Here is an 18,368-nt window from a genome sequence, read left to right on the forward strand (position 1 = left end):
ACAAAGAGTGAAGGAAGCAATTGTCGTGATAAAGTACCGTCAAATACCACCCAACTGTCCAGATTAGTCTCTCACAATGTCTTAACGTTGCTAGCCAAAAGTCACAATCTGCAGCCTCTGACCCACCACTAGATTTTACTGTAGCCAAATGTAGTAAGTAAATTTTCCTTACGGCACCTCTGAAGAAGCAGCTGTGCTGGTCTACCGGTTCCACCAGCGTGTTCTGTCGGCAAAGGCTTCAACTTTCGGCGGGGGATGCCTCCTGCACGTCGCCGAAACTCAGCAGCTCAAAGGGGGCCCCAACTCAGTCTCCCCAACCGGGCATTGACGCGGCAGGACAAACGCCGCTGCGGCTCTCTGGTGTGGACCAGCCGGGACAGACGGCTCGCGCCCCGCAGCGCGTCACCCGCCGTCACACCGTGCGACTGGAATTCTCCACGCACGTCACACACAGCCGCAGCTACCAGCCGGCGGGTACGCGAACACACTTTCTCCCACTCCGAACTCCACCACGCTTCACCCGAACTCCTCCGGTACTCACAGGAGGCTCCAGGGACAAAAGGTATTTGTTTTATGCTTTTCAGCGAGAGACTTAGGATCAATTGCCGGATGATTGCCAGGGAGCTCTCCTACACACCACCTCACACTCGCACCTCCGTGGCCACGCCCCTCCCGGACATAGACATATTTCTGAGGAAAGCACTGTTATCATTGGCCTGATGGCAGTGCAAATGTTCTACACTATGAAACTTAATTCCCTGGCACATCCTCCCTATGCCAGGCAAGAAGTGTTCTTACACGTCCTTTGAAGGAGGCAATAAACACCCACGAATTTAAAGACCAGGTTGAATGTCCCCCAAGATCCCACCTCTTTTTTTTTTTTTTTGCCAGGGGGACTGCCAAATAAACACTGCAAGTAGTGAGGGCAGATCTTCAGTGTCCCCAAGAAGACGTCTGCTGACCAGCTGTAGACTGAGGTTCTCCCCATGTATATGCACTAATCAGAGCAGTCAGGTCCATTGTACTGGGGAGCTCAGGACCCTGCACATCTGTAGGGAGAGAGGAGGCTTCTGTTCCTGGATAATAGCTCATAGCACAAACTAAAATGCCTAAAAGGAAAACTTTGCTGCTCCTGTTCCAGGTTCTCCTGGCGTTATGCTGGGAATGTAAAGCACAGCCAAATTACCAAGGTAAGCCCTAACCATAAATGCTATACTCATTCATGGTTTATATTATCCATTGCTCATACACTGTGTATACGCTCTAATAAATGGTGCATTGTTATTGTAATTGATAGTCTATAATAAACCTCATCCAAGTGATGACCATTCTTATATTATTAAATTCACACAATATAGAAAAATGCATTGTATTTATATTGGCTTCTTGTATAAGTAGCTGAGGACGTTTTGTATCATAATGTTACTATTACTATATTTGTATCTCTGGGCATAGAGGAAACAACTGCTCATGACTGGTATAATATTTCTCTCCTCTCTGCCAGACAGTTAGTACAGAGATACTTTGATAAATAAAGCAAGTTATTAAATTCTAGTTGTGATGGCTGTCTTCCATGCGTGCCTAGCTAAAGGAACATCAAGGACCGCAGCCAAACAGCAGCCAATGGGGTTAGGCTGCTGAACAAATGACTATTGGATAGCATCAGCTGTGCTACAACGATTCCAAATAATAATAGTAATGTAGATTGCAACAAATAATAATTAACATTGCAAAAGACATTTCAACATTGTACATTTCCTTTATCATGAAAGTTAGGAAAACACGCATAATAAAATATTAAATGAATGCAAAATCTTTAGAAAAGCTTTGATGAATTTTTTATATATATATATATATATATATATATATATATATATATATATATAACTATTTTAAAGCGCAACGGAATCTGCTGCGCTATATAAGAAACTGTAAATAAATAAATTATATATATATATATATATATATATATATATATATATATATATATATATATATATATATATATATATATCCCAACAGACCTCTTGCAGCCGCCGGGGAATTATTAAGCGACAAAGAGAACCGCTATGTAACGCCATCTCAAGGTGATGTTAGCAATTGCCGGCAACGGGGATCATTATGACAAACTACACCACATATACCTAGCCATTTACTGTAACCCTTTGCCGGCAGTGGGGAATTATTAACAGCAACTCGGCGGAAATGTGATTGATAAATAGCAGCGCTAATGCATTATGTATTGCTGCAAAGTGCAGTGAGATAATGCAGCCAAATAACCACTAGGGATATACATAGAACCCTGGGAGAAATAGCAGGTCAGCCTAACTCAGCAGCATCTGTGGCGGTAGGAGAAGGAAAGTATTCTGCATAGTATTCAGAAGAATACAGTTGAAAGTATTCTGTAGCTCAAGACCTGTTAATAAATTATTTATAGACAAAGGTGTATTAAGCAGATATTTGGTTTTTACGTTTACTGTTTTATTTTTGGACTTGTTGGCATGTATGCTAATAATGGAGGTGGGAGAAGGGTGTACTGTATCACACCTATATTCTTTATCCCTTGAGCTGAAAATGTAGTTATTGGTACAGTTAAAAAAAAATACCTTGCTTATTACATTTGTAGACTTGGCCATATAGGGGTTTATTCTAGTTCATTCTTTCTGACAAAATCCTTCTTAGATGGACAGAACCATGTGCACTGCAGGGGGGCAGATGTAACATGTGCAGAGAGAATTAAATTTGGGTGAGTTATTTTGTTTCTGTGCAGGGAAAATACTGACTGCATGATTTTACACTTCAATATAGATCTCACTTTGAAGAAAAACCCCACCCAAATCTAATTCTCTCTGCACAAGATACATCTGCCCCACCTGCAGTGCACATGGTTTTGTCCATCTAAGAAGGATTTTGTCAGAAAGAATGGACTAGAATAACCCCCAAGTTTCATCCCATTCCCATTGTAATCTGGATTCTTACCAATCGTTCTGTTTCACACACATACAGTATGTACCAATAACTCTACTGAATATCATCTGTGTAATAACATATGTATGTAATAACTAAATATTTACATGATGCCTTATTTCTGCACATTGTAGTAGTTACCATGCTGAGGTGGTGGTGCTTCTCTATCTAAGGGGATCGCATCTTGTGTGCATGTGCTTCTTTCATCGACTGGTGGTGATTGGCGATTCTATCGCCAGGAGCAGCTCCATTGAGAGCTGATCCATCTGTATACATCCAAATGGACATTAGTGTCAAAGCAGCTTAAGTGACTGAATTCTCAGCATTATGACCTGTATTTATCTCTGTCCTAAATAGGGGGCTGATTCAGACCCATTCGTAAAGGGTTGAATTCGTCCCCGATGGTCGTGTTTCCACGTGCGCATATATGCGTATGTGTAAACCCCAAGAGCGAACGGCTTCGGGGAGTTTCACACTCAACGGGCCATACGTTCCATAGTGGGAGGAGTGGGGGTAGGTAGGGAACTGGAACACGGGAACGCCCAGTGTTTTATGGCCATACCCATAAAATGCTGGGTGCTCCCCTGCACACATTGGCACGTCGATGCTTGCTTGGGCAGGTGGTTGACATCACATGATGTCAGTGAAAACCCCAAATTTGACCATCTCTGGCCAAGAAAACCGTCACTCTAGACTGACTATAGGAACCCCATAGGAAACCGCCAGCTCTCTTCTTTTGGTTTCCTACTGGTCTACAGTGCTCCAAAATAGAATTAATAATACAACGGGGAAATTTTACTAAGATGAAGTTTTTTTTTTCCAGATGGGATGTTGCTATGGGCAACCAATCAGATACTATCTATTATCTTCTAGAAGGTGCTAAATAAATAAGAAGTGGGTTCTGATTGGTTCCTCATAACAACATCCCATCTGAAAAAAAAACTCCCATCTTACTTAATTTTGACTCATTTCTTTTACAGCCATTCCTCATAACTGGCATTATTTCAGAGTCTGCCAATGTTTTAGAAAAAAGAGTAAGGTCTCACATGTGTATCGGGGTGTCTCCGGTGTATCTGTATTGTTACCTAGCTTACTATGCACATTTATAGTACCGTGTATTAATAGTTGTGAATGTCCCCTACATCGACACATTGCTTAGTTCCCATTCACAACAGAGGTGTTGGCTGTTTCTATAGCCAAGAATAGTACATCATCAGCATTGGCTGACTTTTATGACTTCCCCAATTATAAAGTAAGCAGAACAATTATATCTATTTAATAAATATGAGTTCTAGCTTAGCATGTTGCCTTGGGAGACATTTATTGTCCATAATGTATCTTATCTCTTTATGAAGGTATTGGCACATGGATTTGCTATTTGTGGTTCCTGTGCACAATAGGCTGCTCTGTAAAAGCCCTGATGACAATAGCAGTCTGTCCTGCTTGTGCCAACATCTGCTTTTGCTCTACAAGTTCTACACGTGGAGCCTGTGGATGCCATCAGACATATTTTCCATTGCCCAGTCAGTCTTTTTCATATGCTTCCCTTGTGTAATGCCACGCAAGACCTCTGCTGTATAGCACAATGTGCAGACATCATCCCACACATCATCTGGGTAGCTGCTACTGATATTAGCCGTCCTTATTTAAAAAGGATACCTCGAAAATAATTCTACCTTTGTTCCAAGGCTTTGGTGGGTGTTATAAATATACTTATGTATGCTGAATCCAAATGAGCTCTTCGATTTTTTTCTTTCTATTAGGGTTAGTTTTCTTCTGGCGCCATGTTCCTTATTTAGAGAAATGATGGGAAAAAAGAAAATAAGGTACTTGTTTCCTAGCACGGCACCAGCAATTAAAATTGTATCCATCGGGACCTAAAAAATCCCGTTGGTCGCATCGCATGCAACCAAATCACATGCGATGCGATCAACTCGATTATTTACATTGGAACCAATGTAAAATGGTCCCTGAGACCCGATTTTACATTAGCCCTAAAATCGCGTCGGTCGCGTCCATCGCATACCTTAAGTTTCCTTAACTTAAGGTATGCGATCACCCACGACGGGCGCCGTGCTAGGAAACAAGTACCCAAAATAATGTTCATTTAATAAGCAGAATTTCCAAAATTGATAAAATCACCCAAGAAGATGTACTTGTGTTTTTGTTTATATGTTAGTGAAGTCATGAACGCAATGTAGACAAATGGAACTCTTCATTGACTACTCAAAAGTCATCTTAAAAGGTGTGGTATGACTTGTCAAAATGCAAATGTTGACATGGTCTGTCAACACACTGTAGCCGTCTTCAGTGGTGGCTACAGTGTGTTCTGCTGGGTCCTAGTGGCGCTGTGAGAGTGAGTGTCTCCAGTGAGTATTTCTCCTGCTATCCCTAATCACTAACCCTAAAACTGAAGCCTAATCCTATCCATATCGGATGTCGACATTGTGATCAAGCCGCCGTTCCAAGAACGTTGATCTGGTGACTGTCAACAGTTTGAATCATGTTGATGTCCTCATATCAACAGTTTAGTACCCACATTATGAATATCAACTACTATTAGACATGTGACTGGATAGCATCTTTAAAAAATTCCTTCTGTACCTATTGCACCTGCTGCACACAAGGAAGGTTTAAGGGGGGGAGGCGAGTAGTCTACATGCACCCCCAACCCCTTTCTCAATATCCTCCGCAAACCCCACCGTGGCTTAGAAGTGTGGGCGTCTTAGGTCTGCGGGGGCTATTTCTGCACTGCTGCCGGATCCTGCAGATCTACTTGTCTGCGGTCCATTTATTTATTATTTATTTACAGTTTCTTATATAGCGCAGCAGATTCCGTTGCGCTTTGCTTTACAATAGTAATCCATGCACACATGCTGCCATTAAAAATTCCCCTCACAAAATGGTGGCAGTCTTCCATACCTCCCAACTTCTGTCTTCATGAAATAGGGACACTCGCGCGGCGAAAGGGGGCGTGGTGTATGCAAATGAGGGCGTGGCTTGTGCTAATTAGCCGCGACCTCATTTTCATATGAGAATAGACGCTGTGCGCATGCGCACAGCGTCTATTCTACTAGATTGGGGGTCTCCCAACTGTCACCCCCCCGCAGCGGGACAATGCCTGCCGCGGGTGGGACAGCGGGACAGGACCCGAAAATCGGGACTGTCCCTCCAAAATCGTGACAGTTGGGAGGTATGGTCTTCTCTAGCATCCTTAATAACTTTCTGCTGTGAGAGGGCAGCCATTTTGAAAGGGACATTTTTTATCATAGCAGTAGTGTGCCTGGAACCACAGATAAGTAGATCTACAGGTCCAAGCTACAGACCAGTGGCAACAGATGGAGGGGTGAAGCGGGGTCTTATCTTTCCTGGGGGCAAACTTTCCTGGCGGGGGGGGGGGGGGGGCGCACACAGTCTTTTGTTATGCCACTGGGCATAGTTGCAGAGTAGACTTTGGTGATTTTTCTAATGCATATGCATTACGCATATGCATAAACAGCCACACCATTTTCCCGGTGATTATGGCAGCAACGGAGCCTGATTCCAGCGAAGCAGAGCTGATTTAACGCGGCACATTTCATCAGCCCCCCCCCCAGCTTTGACTACAGCTGCAGTGCAAAAGTGCACTTTGAGCTGTACAAATTGTACAGGAGAGGAGATTGTAGTCCGAGCATCTGGGGCGGGGCTTCATGGTACTGGGATATCAGGCTTATCATGACTAATTAAACTGCTTCAGAACATCATTAACTTGTTCAGATGGCAATCCTACATTACCAGGGAAGTCCAGGAACAGAGCATTTTCTCCCTCATGGAGAGGGTCAGGTAGGCAACCCTGGTTTTTATGTGTGTAACAGAAAGTATATTTATGGGTAGAAATCTATGTATGTATGAAGATCCTTTCAATCATCACAATTTGGTGAGACATCCTGTTTTTTCAATACTGTTCCACCTGTGGGCATAGGCGTGCGCAGAACATTTTATTTGTGGGTGCACCATCATAGGGGTGTGCTTAGCACCACCTATTGGGCATGTCTAACACAGCCCATTGGGTGTGGCTAACACCACCAATCAGGCGTGTCTACCATCATCTATTGGCACTCGCTACAATTATAAAAGGTCTCAGGCACACCATAATCTCCTGCCTATTTTAGTTTTAATCTTCTAATTCTAATCTTCTACTCTGTGTAACAGTACATGCAAATAAAGTCAAAAACATATATGGGTGACGCAGATATGTAGTGATATGACAATGGTCTAGTACAATTAATAATGCACATATAATTGATTGATGGGCGCTTCTTTTAATGGAATACAGTTCTAAAAAGCAAAAGTCTTTGGTAAAAGGTATTGCTGGTACTGCTAGCGGCATAAAGGTATTCATAAGGGTGGACACAGCATTAGGGTGTGCCTGTGAACCCCTAACACTCAATGTGCGCACGCCTATGCCTGTGGGCTAGAGGAATAGTAGGGAGTCAATGCTCCCCACCTGCTGTGGGTGTGATGCTGGGTATGGTACCGTCTTAAATACCTGGGCCCATCAAAGCCTTAATCCAGCTCTATGAAAAGGGATTATGTATGTGTGCAGGATGTGTGTTTCGAGCCCTTTGATACACCAATGGCTGTAAACATGAAATAATCATATGACAACATGTAGTTGCCTTTAGAAAAGCTCAGTATAAGAAACATAAATGGAATATCTGTGGAAATGTAGGGTTCCTTTGTTAGGGTTGTAGCTAGGTTACACCAAGTACTGTTATTTTATGTAAGTGGGAGGTTAGGGAGAACCAAACCTCTACGTTCATAAGGATTGGACAAAACGTATACCACTTGTTCCAGACAAGACAGCAGTTCACTTGCTTACCCTGAACAGGTGTACCCTCCTTGCACATCAAGCTTATGGGGCAAACACACATTGGGGGTTATTCTGATTCACTCAGAAAGGCACAATCACTCTCTAATGGACAAAACCATATGCACATTTTTACATTTGTTACATTTGGGTGTTTTATTGTTTCTGTGCAGGGTAAATACTGGCTGCTTTATTTTTACACTGCAATATAGATATCAGTTTGAAATACACCCCCCACCCAAATCTAAATCTCTCTGCACATGTTGCATCAGCCCCACCTGCAGTACATATGGTTTTGTCCATTAGAGAGTGATTGTGCCTTTCCGAGTAAATCAGAATACCCCATTGAGATTTGTACTAAGCAATTTACGGTAGGCAATTTCCCTTAACCTTCCCAGTGTCTAGATTGCTCATACACACGTTGAGATTTTTGCTAAGGAAAAAAAAAAGTTACTTTTAATTTTAAAACGGCTTTTGCAGTTTTTGTACACACGTTGTGATTTGAACTCACTTGCTAAGTGATCTAACTAGATATTGACTGCATGCACACAAGATCTGAGCCCGCAATAGTAATGCATGGGAATGCGTATCGCTGTGGGGTGTACACACGGAGCGATTTGTGCTTAATTCCGAAGCGATCTGGACAGACAATCACAAAGTTTGTATGTCCCCTTTAGACTTATTGAAAACTTTGTAAAAGTGATGGCTAAATTCAAATACTTGAGAAATAAGATATCCCGGATCAGTGATGCCAAGAGTACAGAAGGCATTCGTTTAAGCGCTCAGATCAGAAAATTGGGAGATTTTAAGTAGAGTTGAATGAAGCGAAGAAAGCTGTGTGGCAGAGATGAGAATCACAAGGCCAAATACTAATCTGAAATAGGGGATGTCCTTCTTACGTGTTACAAAGCATTGGACTGCAAAGTGGCATTGACGATTCCATGGACTGCAGCACCATCTGGAGTTGGAACTATCCTATGGTGCAGGGGTGGCCAACCAGTCAGAGACAAAGGGACAAAAAATATTTTAGGGCTGCCTGTAAACCAACATCATGCATGTGCCAAAAATGGGGCATGGCCTAGTGTCCATTAGGCCATGTTCCTGGTATAAAATAAATAAGAAAAGCCAGATTCATATAATAAACTTCTGCTCCCCTTCCAGGCTGAAAATAGCACTAGTAACAGGGACCAACTTAATACCTGGTCCAGCTGGCAGGCAGCCAAGAGCAATGAATGGGAGACGGCTGCGTTTGCTACCTTTATTACACCATGGAGGGGAGAGATGGGGCGCACTGTAGCATTGTGCTGCTGGTACCGACTAGTCAAACCGCTATCTGGTACACTGCTCACAACACCGGGTACTCGGTGGAGGCTGTCAGTGTTGGGAGCCACATGTGCATAAAGAAAGAGCTGCATGCTGCTTAAGAGCCACGGATTGGCCACCCCTGCTATAGTGAGTGACCAAGCTCCAGATTTTTTTGTTCTGGGGCTTGGTATAGCTGGCAGATTCGCAGTCCCCTTAGAAACCTATGGGGATGTGGACAATGTTAAAAATATAGTGACCACAGCAGATATTGGAGATATCTGCTGCCATCCCTTCATAGGTCAGCTGGTGGAAACTAAATATTTGCAGGTACCCATTAAAATGGCAGGTTATTATGGAAAGTACTGGATATACTGAGTGGTATTATATGGAGGGTGCTATGCTTACTAATTAGTGTTATGGAGGGTCTTAAGCATACTGTGTGGTATGAAGGGTGCTGTGCATACTGAGTGGTATTATGGAGGGTGCTGTGCATAATGAGTAGTATTATGGAGCTGTGCATACTGAGTGGTATTATGGGGGGTGTAATATATACTGAGTGGTATTATATGGAGGGTGCTGTGCATACTAATTGGTGTTATGGAGGGTGTTAAGCATACTGTGTGGTATTGTGGTATGAAGGGTGCTGTGCATACTGAGTGGTATTATGGAGGTTGCTGTGCATACCGGGTAGTATTATGGAGGGTGCTGTGCATACTGAGTGGTATTATGGGGGTGCAATATATACTGAGTGGTATTATGGAGGGTGCTGTGCATACTAATTGGTGTTATGGAGGGTGCTAAGCATACTGTACGGTACTGTGGTATGGAGGGTGCTGTGTCTACTGAGTGGTATTATGGAGGGTGCTGTGCATCCTGTGTGGTATGGAGTGTGCTGTGTCAACTGAGTGGTATTATGGATGGTGTTGTGTATACTGAGTGGTATTATGGAGGGTGATGTGTATACTGTGTTGTATTATGGAGGGTGATTTGCATACTGTGTGGTATGGAGTGTGCTGTGTCTACTGAGTGGTATTATGGAGGGTGATGTGTATACTGAGTGGCATTATGGAGTGTGCTGTGCATACTGTGTGGTATGGAGTGTGCTGTGTCTACTGAGTGGTATTATGGATGGTGATGTGTATATTGAGTGGTATTATGGAGGGTGCTGTGCATACTGAGTGGTATTATGGAGCGTGATGTGTATACTGAGTGGCATTATGGAGGGCGCTGTGCATACTGTGTGGTATGTAGTGTGCTGTGTCTACTGAATGGTATTATGGAGGGTGTGTACATACTGAATGGTATTATGAAGGGTGTTGTACATACTGAATGGTATTATGGAGGGTGATGTGTATACTGAGTGGTATTATGGAGGGTGATGTGTATACTGAGTGGTATTATGGAGGGTGTTGTACATACTGAATGGTATTATGGAGGGTGATGTGTATAGTGAGTTGTATTAAGTAGGTGCTGTGTATAGTGAGTGGTATTATGGAGGGTGCTGTGTATAGTGAGTGGTATTAGGAGGGTGCTGTTTATACTAAGTGGTATTATGGCTGTCTATTCTGACTAATATTATGGAGGGTGCTGTGTATACCGAGTGGTATTATGGAGGGTGCTAGATCTAACATCTAAAACATCACTCAGCATTCCATAAAATGAGGAAGGAAATGCTATCCGTCCATAGTCTGCCTTGACCATAGGCTTATTTGGACGTGGGTGATCATGTCTCTTTTCCTTGTGTTTGGGTGCTGAAACCAAAGCTGTTTGTGTGGAAATACTGTAAAAACTTATTGCATCAAAGTTCTGCTTTTCTGGATTTCCCGAAAGCAGGCACGGAGAAAGGTTTTCCCAGAAAAAAAAGAAAAAGCAGGTTGGCAGGATTTGCAGACTAACTTGGCAGAATTGTCTTTTGTTATTTCTGTATTTGCTGTAAATATGTAATACATACGTTTGCCAGTTCATAAAACCTGGGTGACATTTGCAAGATGATTTAGTGGTGAGGTAATGGACTTTAAAGGGGTCATTTCAGCCAAGGGTTTGTGGAAAGGCCACATGGGGCCTTATTTTGGTTCATTCTTTCTGACAAAATCCTTCTTAGGTGGGCAAAACCATGTGCACTGCAGGTGGGGCAGATGTAACGTGCAGAGAGAATTAGATTTGGGTGGGGTTTTACTTCAAAGTGAGATCTATATTGCAGTGTAAAAATAAAGCAGTCAGTATTTTCCCTGCACAGAAACAAAATTACTCACCCAAATCTAATTCTCTCTGCACATGTTACATCTGCCCCCCCCTGCAGTGCACATGGTTTTGTCCATCTAAGAAGGATTTTGTCAGAAAGAATGAACCAAAATAAGGCCCATAGTCTTCAGCTTATAATAACAGCACCACATTGTATCTCTTCTATGCATGCCAGCATTGCCTTAAATCATAATGAATTGCTGGTAGATTATATTAATGCGGATAAACTATTCTGTGTACAAAAATGTTCCTGCAATGTATATTCACAAACCCTATGGTTAATGTATTAAGCAGTGAAAAGTGGACCAGTGGGTAAATTGCCCATAGCAACCAATCAAATTTGACTCACAGTAGCAATCATTAAGTACATTCTATAAAATGATAGTTAGAACCAGCGCTCTTATTAAATATGACATAATCAAGAACTGGGTCCTGAACCTGTTCTGGGACAAAATGTACTTTTCATTAGATAAGTTTTATTTTAAAGTCCCCTGGGAGTGCCTTTGTTTATAAATACAATATATATAGGCAATCCTGAGACGTACAGTAATAGGGTTGATGACATCTGGTGCCCCTGCACGGACCTGTGCTGCGCATGTCTGAAAAGGGGTCATGGCCTTACGGTGCCCCACTGACATGACTAAAGGGGGTGGGGCTTCACAGAGGAAGCCTCTGATTACCTCACTCTGGGGCTATGCGGGCTTCCCCCAGAGACTCTTCCAACACTGCTGGCTCCCTCTCAATAATAGGAGTTTGATGCTGCAGGTTAATGTCACACTGTAGCTCCTGTCACTGCAGAGGAGAGGGCATGTTAGTGTCACTCAATGAAAGTTTATACCCAGAAGCAGCCCACACCCCCCTTTGTGATGCCACTAACTGGACACCATGTTTACACAGATAAATTGCACCTACACAGAGCTGGTGCAAGTGCTGATGTTGCAACCAATGGTGCATCATAGTATGCATGGCAAAGGGATAGCGTCACTGGCAGTGGGCATATAGGGGGAAATTTACTAAAGGATATTTGTAAAAAATAGGTGTATTTGTATCCAGAAATACACTTATTTTTGACATTTACTATCCCGAAAATACGGCAATTCGTATTCGTATTGATAGCACATCAATACGACTACGAATTGCCGTATTTCCGGGATAGTAAATGTCAAAAATAAGTGTATTTCTGGATACAAATACACCTATTTTTTTACTAATTTTCTTTAGTAAATTTCCCCCTTAAGGGGTAATATCGTCAGTCATGGCACAAGAAAAAAAAAGCAGAAGCAGTTGTGGCAAAACATTCAGCCACTGCCCCTTCTGTGTCTGACTCAGGATGACCACCTAGATGTGGGAGAGCTTTGCACTAGAGCATTGTGGGAACACAGCTTCTTCCCCTTCTGTGTCCGACTCAGATGAGCCCCTAGATGTTGCAGTGGTTTGCACTACAGCACTGTGGGAGCTCAGTTGTGTTGCTAAAGAAATTTAGCTTATTCACAAAAACAACACAGCTCTCCAACCACAGTATATGTCATACTTGCTGATGCTGAAGGCTGAATTTGTCCTATTATTCCGAATAATAGGACAAATTCAATAATTTATTCCCCTGTGACTAGATTCAATTGACTTAAAATTCTATGTAATTTCCCATTCATGACAAAATAACACGGGCCCCAATAGTGAAACAGGTTGATCTGGCGTGCTAGATATCATTAATACACAATGCAAATCTACAATGTGTTCTAATTTGGTTCAACTCCATAAAATAAATGCCTTGGTTTTCTTTGTAACAAAGGGGGTTATTTTGGTTCACTTTTTATGAGCAATTCCTTCTTAGATGGACAGAACCATGTGCACTGCAGGGGGGCAAATGTAAAATGTGCAGAGAGAATTAGATTTGGGTGAGTTATTTTGTTTCTGTGCAGGGAAAATACTGACTACTTTATTTTTACACTGCAATATAGATCTCACTTTGACGTAAAACCCTGCCCAAATCTAATTCTCTCGGCACAAGTTACATCTGCCCCACCTGCAGTGCACATGGTTTTGTCCATCTAAGAAGGAATTTGTCAGAAAGAGTGAACCAAAATAACCCCCAAATATACTAACTGCAAGATACACAGTGTATATTGACACTCCTGGGTTTGGGTACTAGATGTATTTATTTATTATCAGTTATTTATATGGCATACACATATTCCAGAGAATATTTGTACAGTCACATCAGTCCCTGCCCCAGTGGAGCTTACAATCTATATACCCTACCACATATACACGCACACACTTGAAGGACAAGACCATTTTAAAGGCTACTCCAAGTCTAGCTTAATGTATGTTAAAGTGAGGAGATATCTCATTATATAGCGTATATAGTGGAGGAACGATAACGTAAGATGGTACAGTCATTCGGATTTGTTCTTAGCTTTTATTGTGTTTTATGAGATTATTGGAGAAATCCAACTCGATCTGATTTCTTCTGTCATTGTTTCCAGCCCTGGATCTTCTCTCGCCTGCAGTCCAGAGACAGATCACAAGCTACCTTCAGCAAGCGCTCAGCAATCCATCCATGAATGAAGTCTATGTGCTTTCCACATTTAAACTGCAGCCCAAATCCACTGCCACTCTTTTCGGTCTTTACTCTACAAAGGACAACACCAGGTACTTTGAATTCACAGTAATGGGCCGTTTAAATAAAGGTAAGCCTGAAGAAGATTCCATTCAACTGTTATTTCCTAATATATGGTAAAAAAAATAGATACAGTATTGGTTTGAAAAACAAATTAAAAGAGGGACTCAAACAAAACAAAAGTGTGCGCTTTGCTAAGCATTGCAGAGCCAATGAGCTCAGCGGCCATCTGTTGAAACATGTCATGGAGGAGTCAAAGTAACTCAAGACCACGTATTTACCATAGACATTAGCAGAGGTGGCGTGTCTACAAAGGATGCTGGGTGTGGCACCCATGTATTACACAGAGTTTAATATAAAAAAAAATTTGAAACCTTAAACATTTTATATAAACCAAAGTATTATTGATATAATCAAAATACTTAAATGGATAAATAGTAAATGTCTGTAACTTCTTACCACTGAAGGTCCATACACACCAGGCGATTTTGGCCAGAGTGTAAGCCGACTGATGATGGGGGAAACTGCTCGGCTGAAAAACACTGAGGGGTGAATTTATGAAGCTTGGAGAAGTGTTATCTATCCCCATAAAGAACGTTATGAGCAAGGTGATAATGGTTCAGCCAATCAGCTACAATATGTAAATTGACAGGTAAGAGCTGATTGGCTGAACCATTATCACCTTGCTCATAACGTTCTTTATGGGGATAGATAACACTTCTCCAAGCTTCATAAATTCACCCCTTAGTGCATACACACTGGGGGTTATTCTGGGGGTTATTCTTGCGAGTCAACCTAACCCCGCCTTGCGAATGGTGGTACGCCAGCCCACCATTCGCAAGGCGTGCATGTTCGCACTGGCTGCGAATGGAAGTTTTACATAAGAATCCATTCGCAGCCTGCAGGTGAACACTCACTTTATTCGATGGTCACTTTATTCGAATGATGTGGAACGTGCACGCATATGTAAGGCTGTTCTGAGGCACTCTTACATATGCGTGCACGTTCTGCAGGAAGTGGGCGGGCAGGTGACATCCTGGTGATGTCAGCTGGCCTCCCCCAGCGCCCACATCATGGCCTCATTAGCAGGAGAAGGCCCAGCGTTCTCAAGCGAATGCCCTTTGCAAACGGACCAGAATAAGGTTCACTGAGCGTTTTTCTCCCATTTTAGCAATTTTCCCTGGAGGTGGACGACTATGGCAAGCTGTCCACTCCTCCGCTCATCTGCTGGTAATACAAGATGAGCTCCCAGGAAAGTGATGATGTGGAAGCACGCAGCAGCGCTCACCGTTCATCGCTCCCTGAACATACACTGTGGCTGTTCACAATGTTACCTTATCCACACTACCCAACCCACCTTATCCACACTGTGCAACATACTGTATTCCCAGATAACACTAAAAATGGCATTATTGATAAAAAGGGCCCCATAAGGCCATGACTAAACAATTTTAAGCCATAGTGATGAACTTCATTAGAATGACAAATGTGGCTATGAAAATGACTGCACCAATCAAATGGACAAATCACATTGAGTAATCCAAATCCAGCTCTACATACTGGATGTCAGCCATATTTAGGTATCAGTAGGCAAAATAATATGGCTGTAAATCCCATTATTGAGATCTGTCTGCCCTTGCCCAAGCAGTGTAAGCTTTGTCGGTACTTGTTTCCTAGCACGGCCACACCGATTTACATCGGGGTGGTCGTGTCGGAAAAATCGGGTCGATCGCATCGCATGCGATTTGGTCGCATGCGATGCGATCGTCGCGAACGACCGATTTTGGACCCGATTTTTTTTTTTAATTAAATGTAAATCGGGTCCCTGGGACCCGATTTTACATTGGATTCAATGTAAAATATTCCCAACCCCCCCAAATGTCACGGCGTACACCCCACCCCACGATAGACGCCAACCCGAAGCGTGGCGAGCACAGCGAGCCCGCGAGGGGCGGCGGTGCGCGTCCTCCGACCTTTTCATTCCCCTACTATCCACGTCGGCGTGGAGTTGAGAATAGAATAGTGTGGCGAGCGCAGCGAGCCACCGAGCCCGAAGCGCGGCGAGCGCAGCGAGCCCCGCGAGGGGATGCGGATACCTTCACAGGTAAACGCGTCCCTTCGCGGACTTCACAGGTGTCCGCGTCGCCACGGACACCTGTGAAGCCCGCGAGGGGACGCGTATAACTGTGAAGGTATCCGCGTCCCCTCGCGGGGCTCGCTGCGCTCGCCACGCTTCGGGCTCGGTGGCTCGCTGCGCTCGCCACACTATTCTATTCTCAACTCCACGCCGACGTGGATAGTAGGGGAATGAAAAGGTCGGAGGACGCGCACCGCCGCCCCTCGCGGGCTCGCTGCGCTCGCCACGCTTCTGGTTGGCGTCTATCGTGGGGTGACGACGGGGACATCTAAAATGTGAAATGGGTCATATTGGCCCATTTCTCATTTTTCACATTTTTTCCGGATTTCAATGTTAAAAAATCTTTTAACATTGAAGCCTATGTAAAAATCGGGGGCATCGCGTCGGGACCTATGTTAATGGTCCCGACCGACGCGATGCCCCCGATATTTTACCTTTCCCGACACGATTTCAATGTTAAAATATTTTTTAACATTGAAGCCTATGGGGAAATCGCGGGCATCGCGTCGGTCGCGTCGGGACCATTGTTAACGGTCCCGACCGACGCGATGCCCCCGATATTTTGTCCTAGCCGGCCAAATGGACCTGATTTCAAAGGAAATCGGGTCCATCGTATGGATCGTGTACCTTAACTAAAGGTACACGATCCATAAGATATGTGGCCGTGCTAGGAAACAAGTACCGCTTTGTCTATTGGTTCCAGCTGTGAAAAGAAAGATAAATAAGGAAATTGTTGGAAAAGGAGTTATTGATGGTCAGAAGTCCAAGCAGACATAGAGGCATCTGGATCAAGGACACACACAGAAGGCACAGACATAGACAATGAAACATGGAGGCATACAGATAAATAGGAGATGATAGGTTGTGTGTAGGGATGCCAATCCCGGGGCATTTTTTCAATCCCGGGATTCGGGATTGAAAAATGCTCAATCCCGGGATTCCCGGGATCCCGGGATTGGCTTCCCTAATAATAAAAAAACACCCTGGCCGCCCAAGCGCTGGGCGGGTGGGTGGCAGGGACCGCTGGGTGGGAGGGCGGGTGGGTAGCAGGGACCGCTGGGTGGGAGGGCGGGTGGGTAGCAGGGACCGCTGGGTGGCACGGTGCGCTTGGTGGGAGGGCTGGTGTGTGGCAGGGACTGCTAGGTGGGTGGCAGGTACCGCTGGGTGGGCGGGTGGGTGGCAGGGACCGCTGGGTGGGAGGGTGGGTGGGTGGCAGGGACCGCTGGGTGGGAGGGTGGGTGGGTAGCAGGGACCGCTGGGTGGGAGGGTGGGTGGGTAGCAGGGACCGCTGGGTGGGTGGGTAGCAGGGACCGCTGGGTGGGAGGGTGGGTGGGTAGCAGGGACCGCTGGGTGGCACGGTGCGCTTGGTGGGAGGGCTGGTGTGTGGCAGGGACTGCTAGGTGGGTGGCAGGTACCGCTGGGTGGGCGGGTGGGTGGCAGGGACCGCTGCCGCTGGGTCCCCGTGAGCGCTGGGTGGGTGAGCGGGCGGGTGGCCGGCCGTGAGTGCTGCCGGCCGTCAGCGCTGGGTGGGTGGGTGGGTGGGCGGGCAGGTGGCCGGGAGCGCTGGGCGGGCGGGCAGCCGTGGACGTGCGGCTGTGCCCTGCGCAGCGTGACCTCGCAGCGTGACCTCGTCACGCTGCGCACTGCGGGGATTCGGAGAAGCCGGGCAGCGTCTGAGTGCTCAGACGCTGCCCGGCATTAAACTGCGCATGCGCAGTTTAATCCCGAAATCCCGGGATTGGAAATTCCAATCCCGGGATTGAAATCCCGGCGTTTTGGGGGCCAAATCCCGGGATCCCGCCGATCCCGATCCCGGGATTGGCCACCCTAGTTGTGTGCTTCGCCGGGGTTCTGTTGTTACAACATTTTCTCTCTCCTTTTCCTGCCTCAGCCTCTCTAAGATACCTCAAGAATGATGGCAAAATGAACTCTGTCATCTTTAGCAACATTGAGCTGGCTGACGGGAAGCAGCACTCCCTCCTCCTGCACCTGAGCGGTCTGCAGCGGGGGCCCAGCACTGCTGAGCTGTACCTGGACTGTATCCAAGTGGATGATATCAAGGATCTGCCCCGGCCATTGTCAGGAATAAACCTAAACACTGGATCTGTGCAGCTGAGGACTCTGCAGAAGAAAGCGCAGGCACGTGCACACATTGTTCTTTAATAATGCTATTTCCTTCTTACTAACACACAGGTTTGTCATCAGTGGCGTAGGTAAGAGGGCGAGATAAATAGGCTCCCAATGCCCAG

General features: G+C 44.8%; 1 protein-coding gene across 2 annotated transcripts in view; it reads left to right on the forward strand.

Annotated features, from left to right (window-relative positions):
- The first annotated feature begins 720 nt into the window (after window positions 1-720).
- The window catches only part of THBS4 (thrombospondin 4), a 71,719-nt gene continuing 54,071 nt past the window's right edge, over window positions 721-18,368 (forward strand). The window contains exons 1-3 of one of the 2 annotated variants that reach the window (XM_083152376.1): window positions 721-1,190; window positions 13,849-14,014; window positions 18,011-18,258. In XM_083152376.1, coding sequence (XP_083008502.1) covers window positions 13,927-14,014; window positions 18,011-18,258 — 336 coding nt within the window. In that variant the 5' untranslated portion in view covers window positions 721-1,190; window positions 13,849-13,926. Of the gene's footprint in view, window positions 1,191-13,848; window positions 14,053-18,010; window positions 18,259-18,368 lie in introns of both variants that reach the window. The other variant, XM_083152367.1, reaches the window with a different exon arrangement.

This window comes from Crinia signifera, chromosome 1 (genome assembly GCF_055691185.1).
Source record: "Crinia signifera chromosome 1, ASM5569118v1, whole genome shotgun sequence".
NCBI lineage: Eukaryota > Metazoa > Chordata > Amphibia > Anura > Myobatrachidae > Crinia > Crinia signifera.